The following is a 16,664-nucleotide window of genomic DNA, read 5'->3' on the forward strand; positions in this document are numbered from 1 at the left end:
AAAACCAAAGTAGCACAGATCCTTTCCAGAGCCAAGGCATACATACATCTCTTTCTCGCTCAGTCCGTCTGTCTTCATCTAGCAGCTGCTGCTTTTTCCTTCTCAGAGACTCCTCCTAAACACAGCAGAAAAAGCAGGTGACTATCAGAACACAGGGATACATGTAGAAGAGACTGCTGATATTCAGCAACACTTGAAATACAAGTCAGGCCTAATTTTCAAGACAATTCAGGATTACCTGAACACTATTCTCTGTTTTGCTTCATCCCATCCTGTAAGTGACAGAACTCACATACTGCCTCCCAAAACAGAGGAACACTCCCAAGGCACTGACTTTCACCACAAATACCACTAACCGTGAGACTACTACTAAGAACACTTAGCCTTCACGACAGAAGTTTTAACTTGAAACCTAGTAACTTGGGTGGCAGACACAATCCATGAGGAAGCAGCTAGGGGAGCAGCTCAGGCAAGGAAATGTCTCAAGCCCAACACAGCCGACTCACCTGGCTAAGAAGTTGCACTGATCTTGCTTTAATGTTCTTTGCACGTATTTCAAGCTCATTTTCTGAATCCTGGAGTCTCCTTTCCTGCACAGAGATGTCAACTTAGAGTGAATGGCACAAGCTCCTCATCCACCAGGCAGAGCTCTGCCACCAGAGCTATTAGCAAAAAATAGCAGGAGAGAATGACCTGCCACTTGTATTACTGTTGGCTACAGAGGGTGGCAGATGCATGGAGGTGTCACAGTAGCCACGCCAAAGCAGCCAAGTCCCAAACTACCAGGCAGTGGTCTCCTCACCTTCTCCCCATGCCTGTGCTGCAATGCGGTCAGACGTTCATCCAGCTCTGCCTGCAGAGTTTTCACCTCCACTTCATGAAGCTGTCGGAGGCGTGCCATCTCACCTCGTAGGCCTTCAAACAGCTCTGCTCTTTGCTTTCTTTCCTGTCACAGAATACAAACAAGAAAAGGCGGCTGAGTGAAGCTCTTCAGCAAGCCATGAACACAAAGGACACACACTCTGTATAACCAGATCATCACACAACATGTCCTTAGCAAATAACAATTTCAGCAAGATTAAAGCCTGCTGCTTATAGGCACAATATTGTTATGAAGATGGCTTAGGAAAGAAGAAATGACCCATGATAGTCTAGGGCTTTGTCACACACACTGCTGACTGTATGACAGGAAGCTTTCCAGAACAGGCAACTATAAAACCATTAAAAAGCTTCCCTAATACAGAAGTCCACAAATGCACGTGGAAGTTGCTTGCACAGAATGCTTCGACAGGTTAACCTCATAACTTCAGCCTCAGTTTGCTTTACACAGCAGCAAAACCACTAAAACAAATGAGATGCCCCAGTTTTAGGAGTGGCTGAGATAAGCAGAGCTAACAAGCAGCAGTGCCAGCCCAGGTACAGTCCAGCTGGCCAACAGTGATCTCCCAGTCCACTGCACTTCCCCAGAAGTACCTCCTCTTCATACTGATCCCGAATCCTTGCTAGGACCTCCTGGTGCTCCTCCTTCATCCTCTCCATTTTCCTCTCATGGTCTTTTTCCACTTCATGGCGTTTCTCACTCATAAGCTCACTGAGCTGCAATGATGACACAAAGAGGCTTCACTGAATCACTGCATTGGCTCTCCCCAACAGAGCAGCTTCACACATGAACAGAAGGACTGAGAACCTTGCAAGTGGGATCAGGCCACAGCCTAGACAGTAGCAAACAAGCACTCTGTGAAAGATGCTGCTGCAGGAGTGTCCCTTTCCCTGATGCGCATCATTGTCACCCCTGGGCAGGGGACTCTGCATCTCAGACCTCACAAACCTCAATGGAGAACAAAGAACGTTCAGCATCCAAGATGAATACTTGCCTCACGTTCATATTCTGCTACTTGGTATGCTTTCTGCTGCACTTTCTCCTCTGCTCTCTGTAAGTCTTCACGCAGCCAAGCCTCCTCACTCCGCTGTGCCTCCGCTATCTGGGTTTGCAGGCTAGAAGTGACCTGCCATGAAAACCACCCACAGAGACTTGTCACCCTTCTGACAAGATCTCTCAAGATCCTCCTACAGAGATCAAGCAGCATGGCAAAGATCAATATGTACAGTCCACCACCCTCTAACTTGGAACATGCCCAAATACTGAGCAAGACCAGAACCATGTTTAGGAAGTAGAAAAAAAATTAATGCCAGCCACCCTGCCCACACCTGGAAATAGAGTGGAACAAAAAAGCAATTTACATTCCAGGGAAACCATGTTTTACCTTTCGATGCTTCTCTTCTGCTGCAGATTTCAGCTGCTGGAGTTCAGTTGCAAACTGTTTCTCTAGCTCCTCTGCAGCCTACAGGAACACGAGCCAAACAGTCTGCTGACAATCCTTCGTTTATAGGAACATGCCACACAATGTGCAGTTGCAATTAATTTCTATCCACAAGCATCAAAAGCACAGCGAACCCCCTTTCAAAACAAGTAATATACAGTATATTCTCTGGATGTTTTCCCTTCCAGAAGATCTCAGTGTATCTCAGACATGCCATCCCACAGAAGGACTATCAGCTGCCTCTATTCAAGAACCTCAAGCTTTCCAGAGTGCTAAAGCAACACCCAAGAGGTATTCTAGCCTGATAAGGTAAGTTTGCTTTCACTTGGCCAAGATAAACAATATTTTTTTTTTCCTTCAGATGCAACATGGCCACTCAAATAACTATTTAGTCCCCCCTGTAACAAAACAAGGGGAACACTCCCCAGCCCAATCACAGCTCTTCCAGCATGCCAAACATCTTTCCTTGTGTTTTAACAGAGTCATTATCAAAACACATGCAGGTGTTACTTAATCTTATTTAACTTCAGCATTCCAATGCAAGCCAGGTCAGCATAAACAGCAAGGGTCTGGCTCTAGTTGGTAACACATGAGTCTCACCTTTTTCTTTTCTATTTCTAATCTCTCCTTAAGCTCCCTTAGGAATTGTTCCTTCTCTTTTTCTAGCCTGATTGTTTCTTTCTGTTGAGCTTCCTTCATTTCCAGCTTCATCTTCTCCAAAGCAAGCTGCTTCTTCCTCTCCATGTTCTCCTTCTCCATTACCTGCAGGGACTCCCACTCTTCTCTTAGTTTTTGCAGTGCCAGCTCTTGCTCTGACCTGGTAGGGTTACAACAAGAGCAGAGGAGCCAGTCAGAATTTGGTACTTTAACACTGGGCTCCATTTAGGAACCAGAGCTAAGAGAAGAGCAGACATGAAAATTCCAGAAGAAATTGAGAACCAACGTACACTAGGAACAAATGAATCAGCAAAGGCCTTGGAAATAAACAGCAAACAGCATCATAGTTGGGTCCTCATGATTCCTAGCTTTCTAACAAGGCAAGGCAGCAGCTATGGGAAGCTCAGACTGGCTAGAACATCCCCCGAGTGGATGCTGATGGCATGCAAGATGCTTCCCTTTCAAACCCACAGTTTATGTCCCTAGGGATGGCAGCTTCCTGCTTGTTGTGGCAAAACTTTTCACCTTATCTTCTCCTTCTCTGCCTCAGTCTCAGAGGTGATGGTGGCTCGCAGCTTTGAGAGTCTTTCAGTTTCCTCCTTTCTCACACGTAATTCTTCCTCCTCGCAAACCTTTGCCAAATTCTCTTTCAGTGTCCTGAGAGATGAGCAGCCAGGAGGAAGAAAAAAGGGGGAAAAAAAAAAAAAAGGTTCAGGAAGCTTTAATGTCTTCAAACCACCTCCCCAAGGCATGCAGATCAGCTCCCACTCAGTGCACCTGCCTGAGAGATGCATTCCCAAGGTTCCAGACAGTTAATTCCCTTCCAAACCTTCACAAGACACAGCCCCTGAGCACCATGCTCCTGTGGTGTATTTTAAAGGCTCACTATATTGTCATCATAGGCGGCACTTTTTTCCCAGGTATGTAAAAATGAACTCCATGAAATGAAGGCAGATTCCCAGCCAAGGTAGCTGGATGCATTAGTATGAAGCTTCATGCTTTTGCACAACACCCTTTTTCCCACTGCTTAGACATTTCTCCCTTCAGGTGCAGTTTTTGTCCTCTTTTGCACCCAAGGCAGCATTCCTGCAGTGCTTCATGTCCAGGTACCTTTTCTGGCTGCCTGTGTGCTGCTAAGAGCTTATGTGGGGTGGCCCTCATGTTTATAATACAAGTTCTGAGAGGAGAATCCCCCAGAACAGAGGACACCACTCCTATTGCTGTTCTGCTCCCTGGGTTGCCATTAGATCTTCTTGCATTGGCTGGGTTTTGCACGTAGAAATCCATGCCGTATTCCTTAAAGTCTTGTTTGGAAGTCCTCCTGTAATACACGCAGTACCAGAGCTTCAAATAGCTCCTCTGGGGTAACCTCATCTTCTCTAATGCCCCAATTTCCAGCCCTATTACTACCACTTAAACCAAGGTTTGAAAGTGTGCCAGGCGGTAAAGCTCCAAGCAGTGAACTAGAAACTTTTCCCAGGTTAACAATAAGAGACAAGTTCACAGCTCTATGAAAGTTGCATGTGCATCGAATCATAGCTCTTCTGACAGGACACAAGGAAGATGCTCTCTTGCCTGTATGAGGGAGAAAGCTTTCCTCAGGCAGACTGCACTCTGCTTTGAGCATCTGCAGCACTAAGAGCAGACCACTACCCATTTCAGGATGTGCAGATTCTTACTGTCACTGTCAGGATGGAGCCCCGTGCTCCTTTTCACCTCAAGAGCTCTATTCTTGCCTCTTTCACCCACAACTCCACAAAGCAACTCCCGTTTCACAGTGGCCTATAACACAGCACAAACTTGCTGCCACCAGCAATGAATCACACCTGGGAAAGACTCGGGAGGAGAAATAGGAAAAACGAAAGAGTACCTGAGGGATATTTCTTTTTGCTCATAAAGCTTCTGAGTTTCTTCCTCCTCCTGTAGCCTCATTTCCTCTTGGAATTGCTGGATTTTCTCCTTCTTTGCTTGCAATAAGTGCGTTTTGTCTTTTTCGACCTCCTTCTCCAGCTCCTTGGCTACTCCCTCCAGGGACTGTTCACTAGACTGGGTCAAGGACTGCTCTTGTTTTATTTCTTTCTCAGGTTGCCTATCAAAAAGAAAAAGCTCCTTTGGCAAAAGGGTGAGAGAACCGAGTAACACAACGGGAACGAGCAGTGTTCCCACACATAGTATCACCTCCAAACCAAAAATCTGAAAGCCACCTACTCCACCAGCTTTCCTCTCTATGAAGGGAAAGGAAATGCAGAATCTCCACTGGATTGCAGCCACTTTTTTCTTTTTTTATTTGCTGCTGTGGAGCACTTGCTGTTTTGCTCACAGGAGGTGAGGAATAACAGTGGAGGCAGGTGGAGGGCACACTGGTAGAAGACAAGCTTGGTACAGAACTCATGCTGCCACTTTCCCTACAACATGCCTGGAAAACAAATCCATCCCCATGCTTGCCAGCCAAACTCTCCAGCCTTACATCCTGAACTTTCCAGTGTTGCAAACACAGGAAAACATTTTCACAAGGCCATTGAGGAACACACAGCTCATCCTCTAAGCTTCGAGCAGCACTTTATCTCAGATAGCAGCTTGGGGATGTTCCCAGGCACCACTGATTGGAACTCTCATTGACTTCTAAACTCTGACTGATAAATTAAACATAGTCCTAACGGAACTTAGGTCCTGAACGACTCTTATTTGGACCTACAGCTCACCTCATGAGGGAAACAGCCTCACCTCACAAAGGATCTAGCAGCTATGAAATCCTGCCTAGGACCATAAAAGCACATGCAATCAGCACCAGCTTCTAACCCAGGGATTGGCAATACATTTCTAATGGACCAGGTATTTTTCTGCAATCACAATCTAAAGTTTGCCAGCCCTAGGCAACAGAAAGCCCTAAGCTCTCCAAAAATTCAAAACCAATCTGTTTCTAATTAAGTTTTTTTTTTTTTTCTTCAGACACAGAGTAGCAAAATTATAAGGTCTGAAAGAGGCTGAAAGGGAAGAGGGAGAAACGAAGATTAGTCTGAGGACAAAATTCTTATTCTGTGCTAGTGAAAGCTGAAGCAGCAAGGTCTTCTCATCATGCCCCGAGACTGCTAGCATAAGGCAGAGATCTCTGTCTTGCCTGGAATCAGGGAAATAGCAGCTCTAGTAATATAACCTTGAGTCAGAGAGAAAAGGTTACTCATGCAGCCATTAGCAAAAGAACAGAGAGAGAGGAAAGGGTAGCAGGGTCCTGGAAAAATCCTGTTTCACTACTGCTCCCCTGTAACACTGCATGCTCCGGGCCAACTGCACAGATGCCTACAGGAGGTGCCATTTATCAGGCTGCTCTGCAGAGCACCTCAAGCACTTCCACCTAAAACTGTTCTTTTTGCTCAAATTTTTGTTTAAATAACTATCCAACCACACACGTGGTGGATGTGCAACACATGCACATTTACACAATTCCAAATTTAAAAAAAAAAAAAAAAGGAGAAACTTGTCTTCCAACCAAAGATTGCTACTCCACCACTTTGTCTTGATAGATGCATTGCCTATTTTTTCCAATTACTTCTGCTGATCTGTCATTTGACACAGAAAGCAAAGTCAGCATGTTCACTTCTACTGAGAACTTTCATTGCAGTGAAACTGCAGGTACCTATCAGCAAACTCCACCAATTTAGTACTGTGACAGACCACTGGCTTTTGCAGAGAAACTGAGTTCTCCCATCTTCTGCTCTGACCTCGTTATCCCAAAACAAGCAGCGTTGCCAGTGACTCTAAAAGTGTGAGGATTTTTTTTCCCCTCCCTCCTTCCAACCTCAGTACTACTCAGCAAGCAAACTGCTGTGGAAAACTGTTTATCTTAGGTGTGTAAATGCTTAGCCTCATTAGTGATGCTGGTAAAGAGGCTTTTCCAAGTACAAAGCAAACAGATCTTTTTCCATACCACAGAGTCCTGTACCACAGACCCCAAGGGCTGAGCTGCTGTTCTCACCCTCCACAGGACAGACTGTTACCTCGGCACTCTTGCCAGGAGAACAGCTGCTTGGATTTGCATGCTGAGATGCTCTCAAGCTCTGCTGTGCCCACCAAACTGCATCGCCTAGCGTGCCAGCCTCACACAGTAACTTCAAATAAAGGGGAGAACAGGAAAAAAAAAAAAAAAAGAGGACAAAAGCTGTTATGCATACAAGACTAGGGACTTAAATGAAGCCCTTACGCTTTTTGCAGGGCTGCAAGTTCTTCCAGATGGATTAGGCTATCCGGCAATTCCTCCTCCAGCTGCAGGGCCACAGCCTCTTCTTGACTGGCATTTTCTAAAGAAACACACTTCTGTTCTGATGCTTCACAACCACTTTGATCCCTCTCACTTTGCAGCACAAAAAAGGTAACAGAATATCAGATTAGCATAGATTAGATTCTAGTGACTGCTCCAAGTAGACAAAGACAGAGCAAAGATGGGATGAGCAGCTGACTCAAGATGGGCAGTCTGCAGCACAAGCTCATGCCTGCCAAGGGGCTTCATTTGTCCAATATGGGGCTGCCAAAGCCCCGACAAAGCTCCAAACCATTCACACCACCTCGAGCACTGCCAGACTAACAGGCAGCTGAGGGTATAATTTGTCTGACAACCTCAAAATGTTGAATATCTTTGCCGGTTTACCTCCCTCTCTTTGCAAGTCCTCACAGAATTTCCCCAAGATAAATCAGCCCTATTAGTAACACTCATATTGTAGTCTAAATTAGAGATGGAAATAAATTGGCAGGCATGTTTACATCTATGGTTCTACTTCATCTTGGAAGCACAGAGAAGAGAAGCTAAGCAAGCACAACATAGCTGTACAGGTAAAGTGAGTGGAGAGGATTCACAGCTGGGAAGCAGGTACTAAGTGATAAAGAGAATTCCTTGGGCAGAACACATTTTTAGGGACCTTCACGTGATCAGCTCCTCCAAGCACAAAGCTGTGAATCCCAATTGCACACAGCCAGTCATTAAGATGGACTGCAGCTTCTTCTGTTCACAGGTTTTCCTGGCATAAGCAACAGCTTCTTCGTTCCCAGTGCCCCAGAATGCTGTGTAGCTCTGTGTGGAGGCTAAGAGTTTTGACACAATTCATCTATAAATGCCACATGTTACAACTCTCAAAGGCAGAGCAGGATGCTCTAGAGACCACAGATCCCTCTGCTCAGCACAATATTACAGTTGTTTCAAACAAGTTTCCACAAACGGGGAAAAATACCTCCTCTAGACAGTCTAGTCCTCATAGCAACCAAAGGTTGGGAAACCTGTGGTGCTCCTGGGGTTACAGCTGTTGCATTATAGAGATGTCCACAAAGCAGGATAACAAAATAGCTTAATATTTATGCTTGGCCAAACAGAGGCCAAGTGGCTCTAAGACTCCTCTAAGGAAGCAAGTGGAACTGGACTGTTTACTTTGGAGCTAAACTCTCCTGCCAAACCAGCACTGACTGACCTCAGAATCTGCAAGGTCTGTTATCAGGCAATGGTTAGGGCCTAATTCACCTGTGTTAAATGTCCCAAGGCACAGCATACTCAGAAAACAGACTATCATGGCAAGAGAGTGATCACAGCCTTAGATAAAAGCCAGATAGCTAAAGGGAAATGGAAAAGCCAGCTCCACATCTGGGGGTAGTCATGAAGAAGGGCAAGGCAGGCAGTTTTGTTGTCTTCCCAGCCAGAAGCTGAAACTATGCTGAAATCTACTGAGGTGATACTAAAGGGGTGGGAGAAAAGAAAGATTGAATGGAAGAGATTCTGTGAGACACTGCAGGAACTCAGAGTGCTCTGTGGGGAACTCCTGTACAGGTTACAGTGACCTGAGCACAGCAGGGACAGACAAGACAGGAAAGTCACTTGGAGCTAGAGCTGTCTATGCCTCCTTTTCTAGCTGTTTGTACCGTACCTCGCAGCAGCTTTTGTTCTTTTGCTTTGCTCTTCATCTATACTGGCTTTGCTTTGGTCTTTTTCCTCTTCTCCCAGCTCCTGGGCCTGCAGGTAAAAGCAAACAGTGTGGAGTTTGCTGGCTCCTTTGCCATCAAAGCCTCCCAGGACCTTACAGTGGCTCCACCAAAAAGCAGTAGCACTGTGGTCTAACATACCAGCACCAAGCCCAGGGACTAAAGTGCATCCACAGGGCATTCCAGAATGCCCAGCTGAATGCATTAATTTCCTCTCTTGCATGTAACCAAGGTCCTGAGATACCGTGGGAACACATGGAGGAATGGCTCCATCGGCACAGAGACATCAGGGAGCTCAGTTCTCCAGGTTGTGTTACTATTATTGGTCTCAGGGTTGTTTTTCGCAGTACAGAAGATGAACTCTCTGCCAGCACACAGCACTCTCAACATCAGCTTTGGTTGTTTATTCCCCCGCAGAGGTCATCTTACATATCCAAGTAACCATAAACTGTCTGAATAATGTAGGACAAATCTTTTAAAGCAGGAATGTCACATATACAAACATGAAATAATGTACTGTGGCCATAAAGAAAACTAATGCATCGATTGTGACCAGAATTACAATAGTCCTGCCTTGAATCCTGGTTCCCACACAGACCACAATGGGCACTATATATACAGTCACACCGACCCAGAGACTTCTGACCATTCCCTCCAGAGCAGATCAGTCTGGATGCTGCTGACTAAACTGGTCCCTCAATAACACGCTCAGAGTGACTTCAGGTGGCTTACTTATGAAACAGGAAATACTTAAAATAACAAATATTTCAATATAATATAGTCAGCTGTTCCTATTCCCACCTGCCACTTACCAGGCACCTCTGCCCCCCAGCAAGGACATACATACACACACACTTGTGTAATTCACCCAAGGAAGGGGAACAGGCCCCCTCTTCAAACCCTCAGTCCTACATGAGAAAGAACCAGCAGCCCATCCTGCCTGATGAGGTTTTTTGATGCTATATATGGGTCCTCAAAGCCCATCCAGAAATTCCAGGGGACCACACATAGCAGGTGAGCTCAGGCCTTGCCATGCAGGAATGTAATGTGGAGCAGGGCCAAAATAACACAATTAAAACAGCAGTAATTTATGCAAATGTTCAGCAGAGCAAACAGCGGAAGGATTTCCTGCAAGTGCTGTCACCTTTCATCATATCAGCCTGGTCAGAATTCTCCCAGCAGCTCCCCACCTCTCCAGCCTAAATAATGACTTCAATTCCTGAGAACTGAGGAGCCCAGAAAACATCACCTGGCTCAAAGCAGGCTCTGCCACTGCTGCCTGTGAGAGGAAAGCAGCCAGAAAAACAAAGAATGAGGTCTTCTGGGGAATAAAGATGATGAGTTACAGGTTACACTGCTGAGCCCATGCCTGGGACCTCTGCTGCATTCCTGCCCAACATACCTTTCCAGACAATCCCTCCCAGAAATCCCAGACTCTAGGAATATGCAGACATATCTGGAATGGTGAATAAAGCACATGCCTGCAGGGAACAAGGGTTGGATTTTAAGCTCTGCCTGTGAAATTCCCAGAGCCTTAACCCTCTTGTTGTTCCAGGATCACCAGCAGACCCTGGGAAGCACTGAGTACTGCTGGCAGCTTGGTTTTCTGTCCTGCTCAACACCGGGCTGAGTTCCACAGGAAAGATCTCACACACAATACAAAGCCAGGATGACAGATAATAGGCTGTCTCCTCTTCATACAGCATAGTCCCCAAGAGGCCTTGAGAGGAGGATTTCTATGGTCTCCAACACGTGACAGCTCCAATGCCGTGCCTGCTTCCAGCTCCTCACCACCATCACCCTCAGCTTGGTAACAATGCCAGCAAAGCAGGATGCCAGCACTTTAAATGCCTGCTAAGTGAAGGGTGAAAGGAGCAACCTTCTCATTGCCAGGAGAGAAGTCAAGTCTAGCAGAGAGCAGCCCACACTGCCACTGCAATCTAACACAGCTCCTGCCAAAACACGCTAACCAAAAGCCTCCAATGTCGTGCATATGTAGCGTCATTGAAGAGGTCTTTTTTATTAAAAAAAAAAGAAAGAATATTTTGCCAGTATATTCAAAGCAAGGCAAGTCCATTACATGGAAATAAACACATTCCAACAATCCAGAGACTCATTTTGAAATAGCCTGTCTTTTGACACAAAAGAGCAGCTGCAGTTCTGCGGGGGGCACCATTTCAAATCCACCTCTCCCTCCTCAAGACAAGGCTGTAAAAAACTCAAAATGTGTCTGCTCCAACAAGACATTTGTATGCACAATGTCTGTGCTGTAGCAAGAGGGAAAGGGGGAGAACACAGCAGGCATATGTTTTGTTTTCCCTTCACATCTGATTATGCTCATTATTAGGCACAAGAGGACAGGTGTATTCTCCAGACAACCTAACAAACTGGATTGCTCCTCTCTGCTGGACAGGTGGTGAGTTTGCCACTCAAGGTCTCTTCCAATGCAGCTGATCAACTCACTTACAATCAGAGCAAGGCTGAGTAAACCCCAGCTGGAGCCTGACCCTCTGCTTTGCTGTGCAGCATGCTCTTCCAGTCAACGCGCTGATGAGCTGAGATGGTGCAGGAGAGGGATAGCTGGGAGAGCTCAATAGGAGTGTGGGGCTGAGAAGGACGACTTGGCAACACGCTGAGATGACGAGGATAAAAATCTCAAGAGGCACAGCAATCTTCAGTCAGTACTGCCCTAACATAGCTACATATGAGGCCAGCGTGATGTAGGAAGCAGATGTGTACATGCATATGTACACTCCTTCATATGCCACACACTGACTGAAAGGATTCTGTTGTTTCCCCTACATGAAAGCAGCCAAAGCAAGCATATGCCTAAAATTAAGTTTCTTTGTCAATGGAAGGTAACCTCCATTTCTTCATTTTCTGCTACTATGCTCTGTTACACAAGTTCTCTTCATCTTTTCCTTCTCTTAAGCAGAACAAATACACACGCAACAGGAAAAAAGCCAAACAGACTGCTTCCCTGCACTCCCCAGGAAAAGCAGCTATCTATGCGTGTAACTGGGGGCAGTGAATGCACACACTTGTGAGCTTGCACACATGCCTCACTCACAACCACCTCTTCCCAAGAGTATGATGTCTGTGTAGTTTCTCCTCACAAGAGTGGCTGCAACTCCCTGCATCTCTGCAGACACACTACTGAGAACTGCTGCTCCGATCCCTTCCCTGAAGTCACAGTACTCCGTCTGCCTCAAAATCTTTATGCCAATAGCTTCATCCTGCTATTAGTATGCCACGATGCAGTGTTTTAACCTGCCCTAATCACAGATAAAGCACTTACCTTGCATGGGGACTTGTCTAAAGCAGGAGACAGAGCATCTACATCCAACACCCGCTCACAAAATTGGCTCTGGAAAGCCAAGTCCTGAAGAAGAAAGAATAGGATCAGTTCACTTGTCCCATGAGAGATTCTGACAGACAAGAAAAAAAAATCTGAACACACTTAGGAATCCTCACTCATCATCCCACTGACAGCAATTCGGTTCAAATATCTAGAGCTACTACAATTAGAAAGGTTTATAGGACACAGGAGATGGCTACACTGAGATTCAGGCCTTCATCCAAGCACAGATTATATCTGTACTGCAGTCAGATGGCCCTGGCAGCAGCAAGACAGCACCAAGTTGGGTTTTGTTTCCAAGCTGTAGGGATACACACAGGTAACAGGTTACTGAGCTACCGGCATGAACCATCACAGGTGGGGCACTGGCACTGCAGTGAGGCTCTCCTCCCTGATGGTCCCAAAGGAAACTCTCCCTGCAATGCCAGCGGACTGCAATTCCACATAAGGGCATCATGGAACTGCTACAGGGTAGTGAGCCTTGCCATACTATCTCATGTGCTCTTCCATGCCACAGATCACAGCAGGCACAGGTGATACAGTGCATTTATAGCCCCCAACCCTCTATTGCTCTGTTCCCAGTATTGTTGCAGATCTTCTGAGATATTTTTTTCCTAGAAGTCAGCTCCTGCAAGTTGCCCATGGGCTACTCGCCCCGAATTCTCCCTACTGGCAGAGGCTGTGGGTTCACACACTTGGCTGCACACACAGCGTGTGAGAGAGCACACACGCATGCCCACAAGCAAGCTCTAGAAAAGGTATTGTTTGATGCAGCAGCCACTTGCCAACACAGGCTCATACTAACACTGATAGATAATGATATTCGCAGCCATTTTCTGGCCATGCTGCCTCCGCTCCCACTGGCAGATGGCAGCAGCAGTTCCCTGCAGAGATGAAGAGATGCTGATGGGCACTTCACCCCTCACCTCAGGGCTACCCTCCTGCACGTTCTCCCCCTGGAAGAGCCAGGACTCTCAGCCATGCACATTTCCCTTAGAAAAAGCTGTTTCATCCCTTAAAGCATGATTTTATATCGCTTATTATTTTCCACTTTGCAATTATCCAAGTGGAGTCTCAGCTATGAGTGACCTACTTTGCCAGAGCTATTACCTCACCCCCAGAACGAACCTGCACTTTTCTGCAATTCCTGCTCAGTACAAGCCTCTCACCACACCTGACTGCAGAATTACCACAAGCCTCCTACCATAGGCAATACACATGACAGGACCACACAGGCAGACCTGGAAATCCTATTGAGTGCCTGAGTTGGGTCTGGCTTCAAACTGGAAAGCACATCCCTGGAGCTAGAGGGCTTTCAGAGTGAGAGATGGCTCTTGAAGCACTGCTCTCCAAACAGACAGTCCTTGGTCAAGCCTCTTCATCTGATACAGCCTGTGCTGGCTCAGGAATTTGCTAAGCACAAGCGTGCTTCAGTATTCCAAGAGTCTTCCTGAATACCAAAGGGAGCTAAGCAGAGAGTGATACCAGTGATCTGTGCCATAGCAGTAAGGTCAGTGCATGAGTTAGGGATACAAGAGATGGCTATAGCCTTACGCTGGCTGTGTGTTTCCAGAGGGATGCAAAGCCCATACCCAGAGGATAAGGAACTCCTGGCAACTCACCACATGCTGGATCAGCTCCTGGTCTAGGCGTTTAGAAGCCTGCAAGTCCTCCATGCATTCACTGCTCTCAGATACTTTGGAAAGCTGAAAGGAGATATGTACATGTGTTATCCCTGCAGCTTCGTTTAGGCATTTCCAACTAAAAAGACAACAAATGATACCTGGAAGACAGATCTGATCTCTGTATACCATAAGGAAGAAAAACAGCAAATGTCTGAGGTGAACGAATGTATTAGGAGACGCTAAGGGGGTAACCCACAAGACAATCACAGAATGCCACAGAGAAAGGGCTGGGAAAGGAGGATGCACACAGGACATGGGATTGGGGAAGGCAAAGAAGTGCTCTTCAAATATCCCTGATAAAGGCACTAGCTTACTGCCTCATTCCTTCTGCAAGGATCTCCACAGCTCTGAGAAACCCCTGGGCCACTGAGTAAATCGTGAAGCCACACAGAACACAGCTTTTTCCGCCACTTCAAAAATCCAGCACCTTGCTGTCCCTACTTGCAGTGCAGATTCCTATGTTCCCAGTCACAATAAAACGATACAGAACTGTTTAACATTAACACCCATGTAGTCCCGCTGACTTCAGCAGATGTAACCAAACATGTAGAGAGAAAAAGATTTCATAAAAGCAAAGATTTCGGTTTTAAGCTCTTCAGGAAAGCACATGTTTTCCAGAATCACTCATATGGTTTATCATTTCTTAGACATTACACACCAGAGAAAGCTCCAAAATTATCAGAAAGAAAATTGATTGGAGAGGCATCATTTTCAACACTTCTGGAAGACAAGCAACAGAACTGAAAGGTGTGCATCTGACATTGTGGCTGCAGGGTCCAGGCTGTTAACCCACCTGCACCTCATGATGCAGAACAGTTCATCTCCTGCCAGAGCCTGCAAAATTGCCTCGGTGCAGCTCAGCACTGACTGCCAGTTCTCCTCCCAGGCAGCACTACAAAGGTACTGGGCATGAGCTGCAGCTCAGGAGCCAGCCCCTAGGTATGGCCCTTCCCCTGACCTCACGCTTCCCTCTCAGCATCCTCCTGCAGAGCTGTAAACATCACAGCTGGCAGCTCACTTTACACTTTAGCCCCATCTCTACATAAGCTGAGAGAAACAACAGAAGGAGAGAAACAAAGCAGTACAGACAGCTGAGCTTGGTGTGAACTTCATTATAAAACCTGCTTGCTTAGTACAGATGGCAGCACTGAAAGCTGAGACTTATTTCTCCTCTAAGACTTGAAACATGCGTCACAGTCCAGGGTTTTTGCCTGTCAGTTGCTTTGGACAGCACTTTGTGTATGCATAGAAGAATATTTCCTAGCTCAGTACTGAAGAAACCAATCTGGGAATTCAGAGCACTTATTGCCACCCCCACCCCCCCATAGGAACACACTGCTGATTAGGAAAGCACTTACGCTGACTAAACAGAAAATGAGCAAGTGCTCCAAATGCTTTCCTGAATCAGGGCCTCACAAAGCAGTGGGAACAGCCACAGCAGATTCCACACCAAACCAAACCCAAGCAGGCAGGTCGCTTACTTTGCCAGCATCCAGCCTGCTGTCAGCTTTCACATCAGCTGCTTCCTCCCTCATTTCATTTACTATATTTTCATCAGCAGACACAGTGTCAACGGTGACAGCCAGGCTTGCCAGCTGATCTGCTTCAGCAGCTTCAGCATCTGGAGATGCAGTTCGAGGTTGCCCAGGACTGCTGGGCACGTCTGTCCCTGCTGCTCTCCCTTCCTCCAGAGACTGTGGCAGCTCATCAGCTGCAGAGACGTCACCTTGCACCTCAGCAGCTTTCTCACCCAGTCCTTCATTCCCAGTGAGTTTCTCATCAGATTCCTCTTTGTTCTGGTCAGACAGCCTACAGTGAGCATCTCCAGAAAGGGTTTTAACTGGAGTTGGAGGACACGCATCACCAGAATCCAAGGAAGACTCTTCTTCAGCATGTCTTGATTTTAAAGACTCCTTCTAGGCAGTAAGTCAAACAGTTATAGCTATAACATTTTTTACTCTCTCTCTGGGAGGATACTGGGTGAAAACAACACCAGTATCAACCAGTAACAACACCAGAAAACAACGCTGGGTTCTCCTACAGCAAGCAAGCAAAAAAAAGAATCACAAAGCTTTGGGTGACTTCAGCAAGACCAGCTTGGTTTTATTTTCATACACTAAGGAACACTAAGATAAACTCATTCATTTCCTGGGGCTGAGATTACCCCACTGCTTTTGTAATCACGAGTAGCTAAGTGTGAGCAGTGGCTGCTGTAGGGACCATCAGACCCTGGGAGCTCTGCAGAAGGCTTTTATATTAAGTCTGATTGATGAGAGGTGGAAGTTTGCAAGAAATTTAGCACAAAATAACTAGAAAAGGGCAGGCAGAATGCAGCCTCCCCACTTCCCAGTGGGACAAGCTGAGTGCAGGCACTGATTTAAGCAGCCACTGTAGTCCCAGTTTGGTTCAGAACTCAACTAAGATATTAGACTGAGAAATGTGTTTTTCCCACTGGCCTTGGGAAAAACAATCCCAAGCAAGAACTTAGTCACCCAAAGGTTCAGCTGCATCTCCCAGAGGTGGGGAGGCTCACAAAACTCACAACAAATAGCATGATAGCCAGGAGAAAGCAGGAAAAGGTTCCCTCGTCGGCATGCAAACAAAACTGCTTGCACTTCCTACTTTCTTGCTGTTTTATTAATGCTGTGCTATCTTGTCAAACATTAGCTGCATCCTGCGTACAGT

At 46.3% G+C, this 16,664-nt stretch overlaps 1 protein-coding gene across 5 annotated transcripts in view; it reads right to left on the reverse strand.

Annotated features, from left to right (window-relative positions):
• The window catches only part of CEP164 (centrosomal protein 164), a 44,963-nt gene that overhangs the window by 16,173 nt on the left and 12,126 nt on the right, over window positions 1-16,664 (reverse strand). For 3 of the 5 annotated variants that reach the window (XM_090123710.1, XM_090123709.1, XM_090123711.1), the window contains 14 exons: window positions 15,461-15,895; window positions 13,917-14,000; window positions 12,235-12,318; window positions 8,882-8,967; window positions 7,177-7,326; window positions 4,849-5,067; window positions 3,504-3,635; window positions 2,922-3,138; window positions 2,265-2,342; window positions 1,875-2,006; window positions 1,474-1,596; window positions 803-946; window positions 507-590; window positions 47-115 (listed from right to left, as the gene is read on the reverse strand). In XM_090123710.1, the coding sequence (XP_089979836.1) occupies window positions 47-115; window positions 507-590; window positions 803-946; window positions 1,474-1,596; window positions 1,875-2,006; window positions 2,265-2,342; window positions 2,922-3,138; window positions 3,504-3,635; window positions 4,849-5,067; window positions 7,177-7,326; window positions 8,882-8,967; window positions 12,235-12,318; window positions 13,917-14,000; window positions 15,461-15,895 (2,037 nt within the window). The remainder of the gene's footprint in view (window positions 1-46; window positions 116-506; window positions 591-802; window positions 947-1,473; window positions 1,597-1,874; window positions 2,007-2,264; window positions 2,343-2,921; window positions 3,139-3,503; window positions 3,636-4,848; window positions 5,068-7,176; window positions 7,327-8,881; window positions 8,968-12,234; window positions 12,319-13,916; window positions 14,001-15,460; window positions 15,896-16,664) is intronic. The other 2 variants (XM_090123708.1, XM_031599904.2) reach the window with 1 other exon arrangement.

This window comes from Phasianus colchicus, chromosome 23 (genome assembly GCF_987193195.1).
Source record: "Phasianus colchicus chromosome 23, bPhaCol1.hap1.1, whole genome shotgun sequence".
NCBI lineage: Eukaryota > Metazoa > Chordata > Aves > Galliformes > Phasianidae > Phasianus > Phasianus colchicus.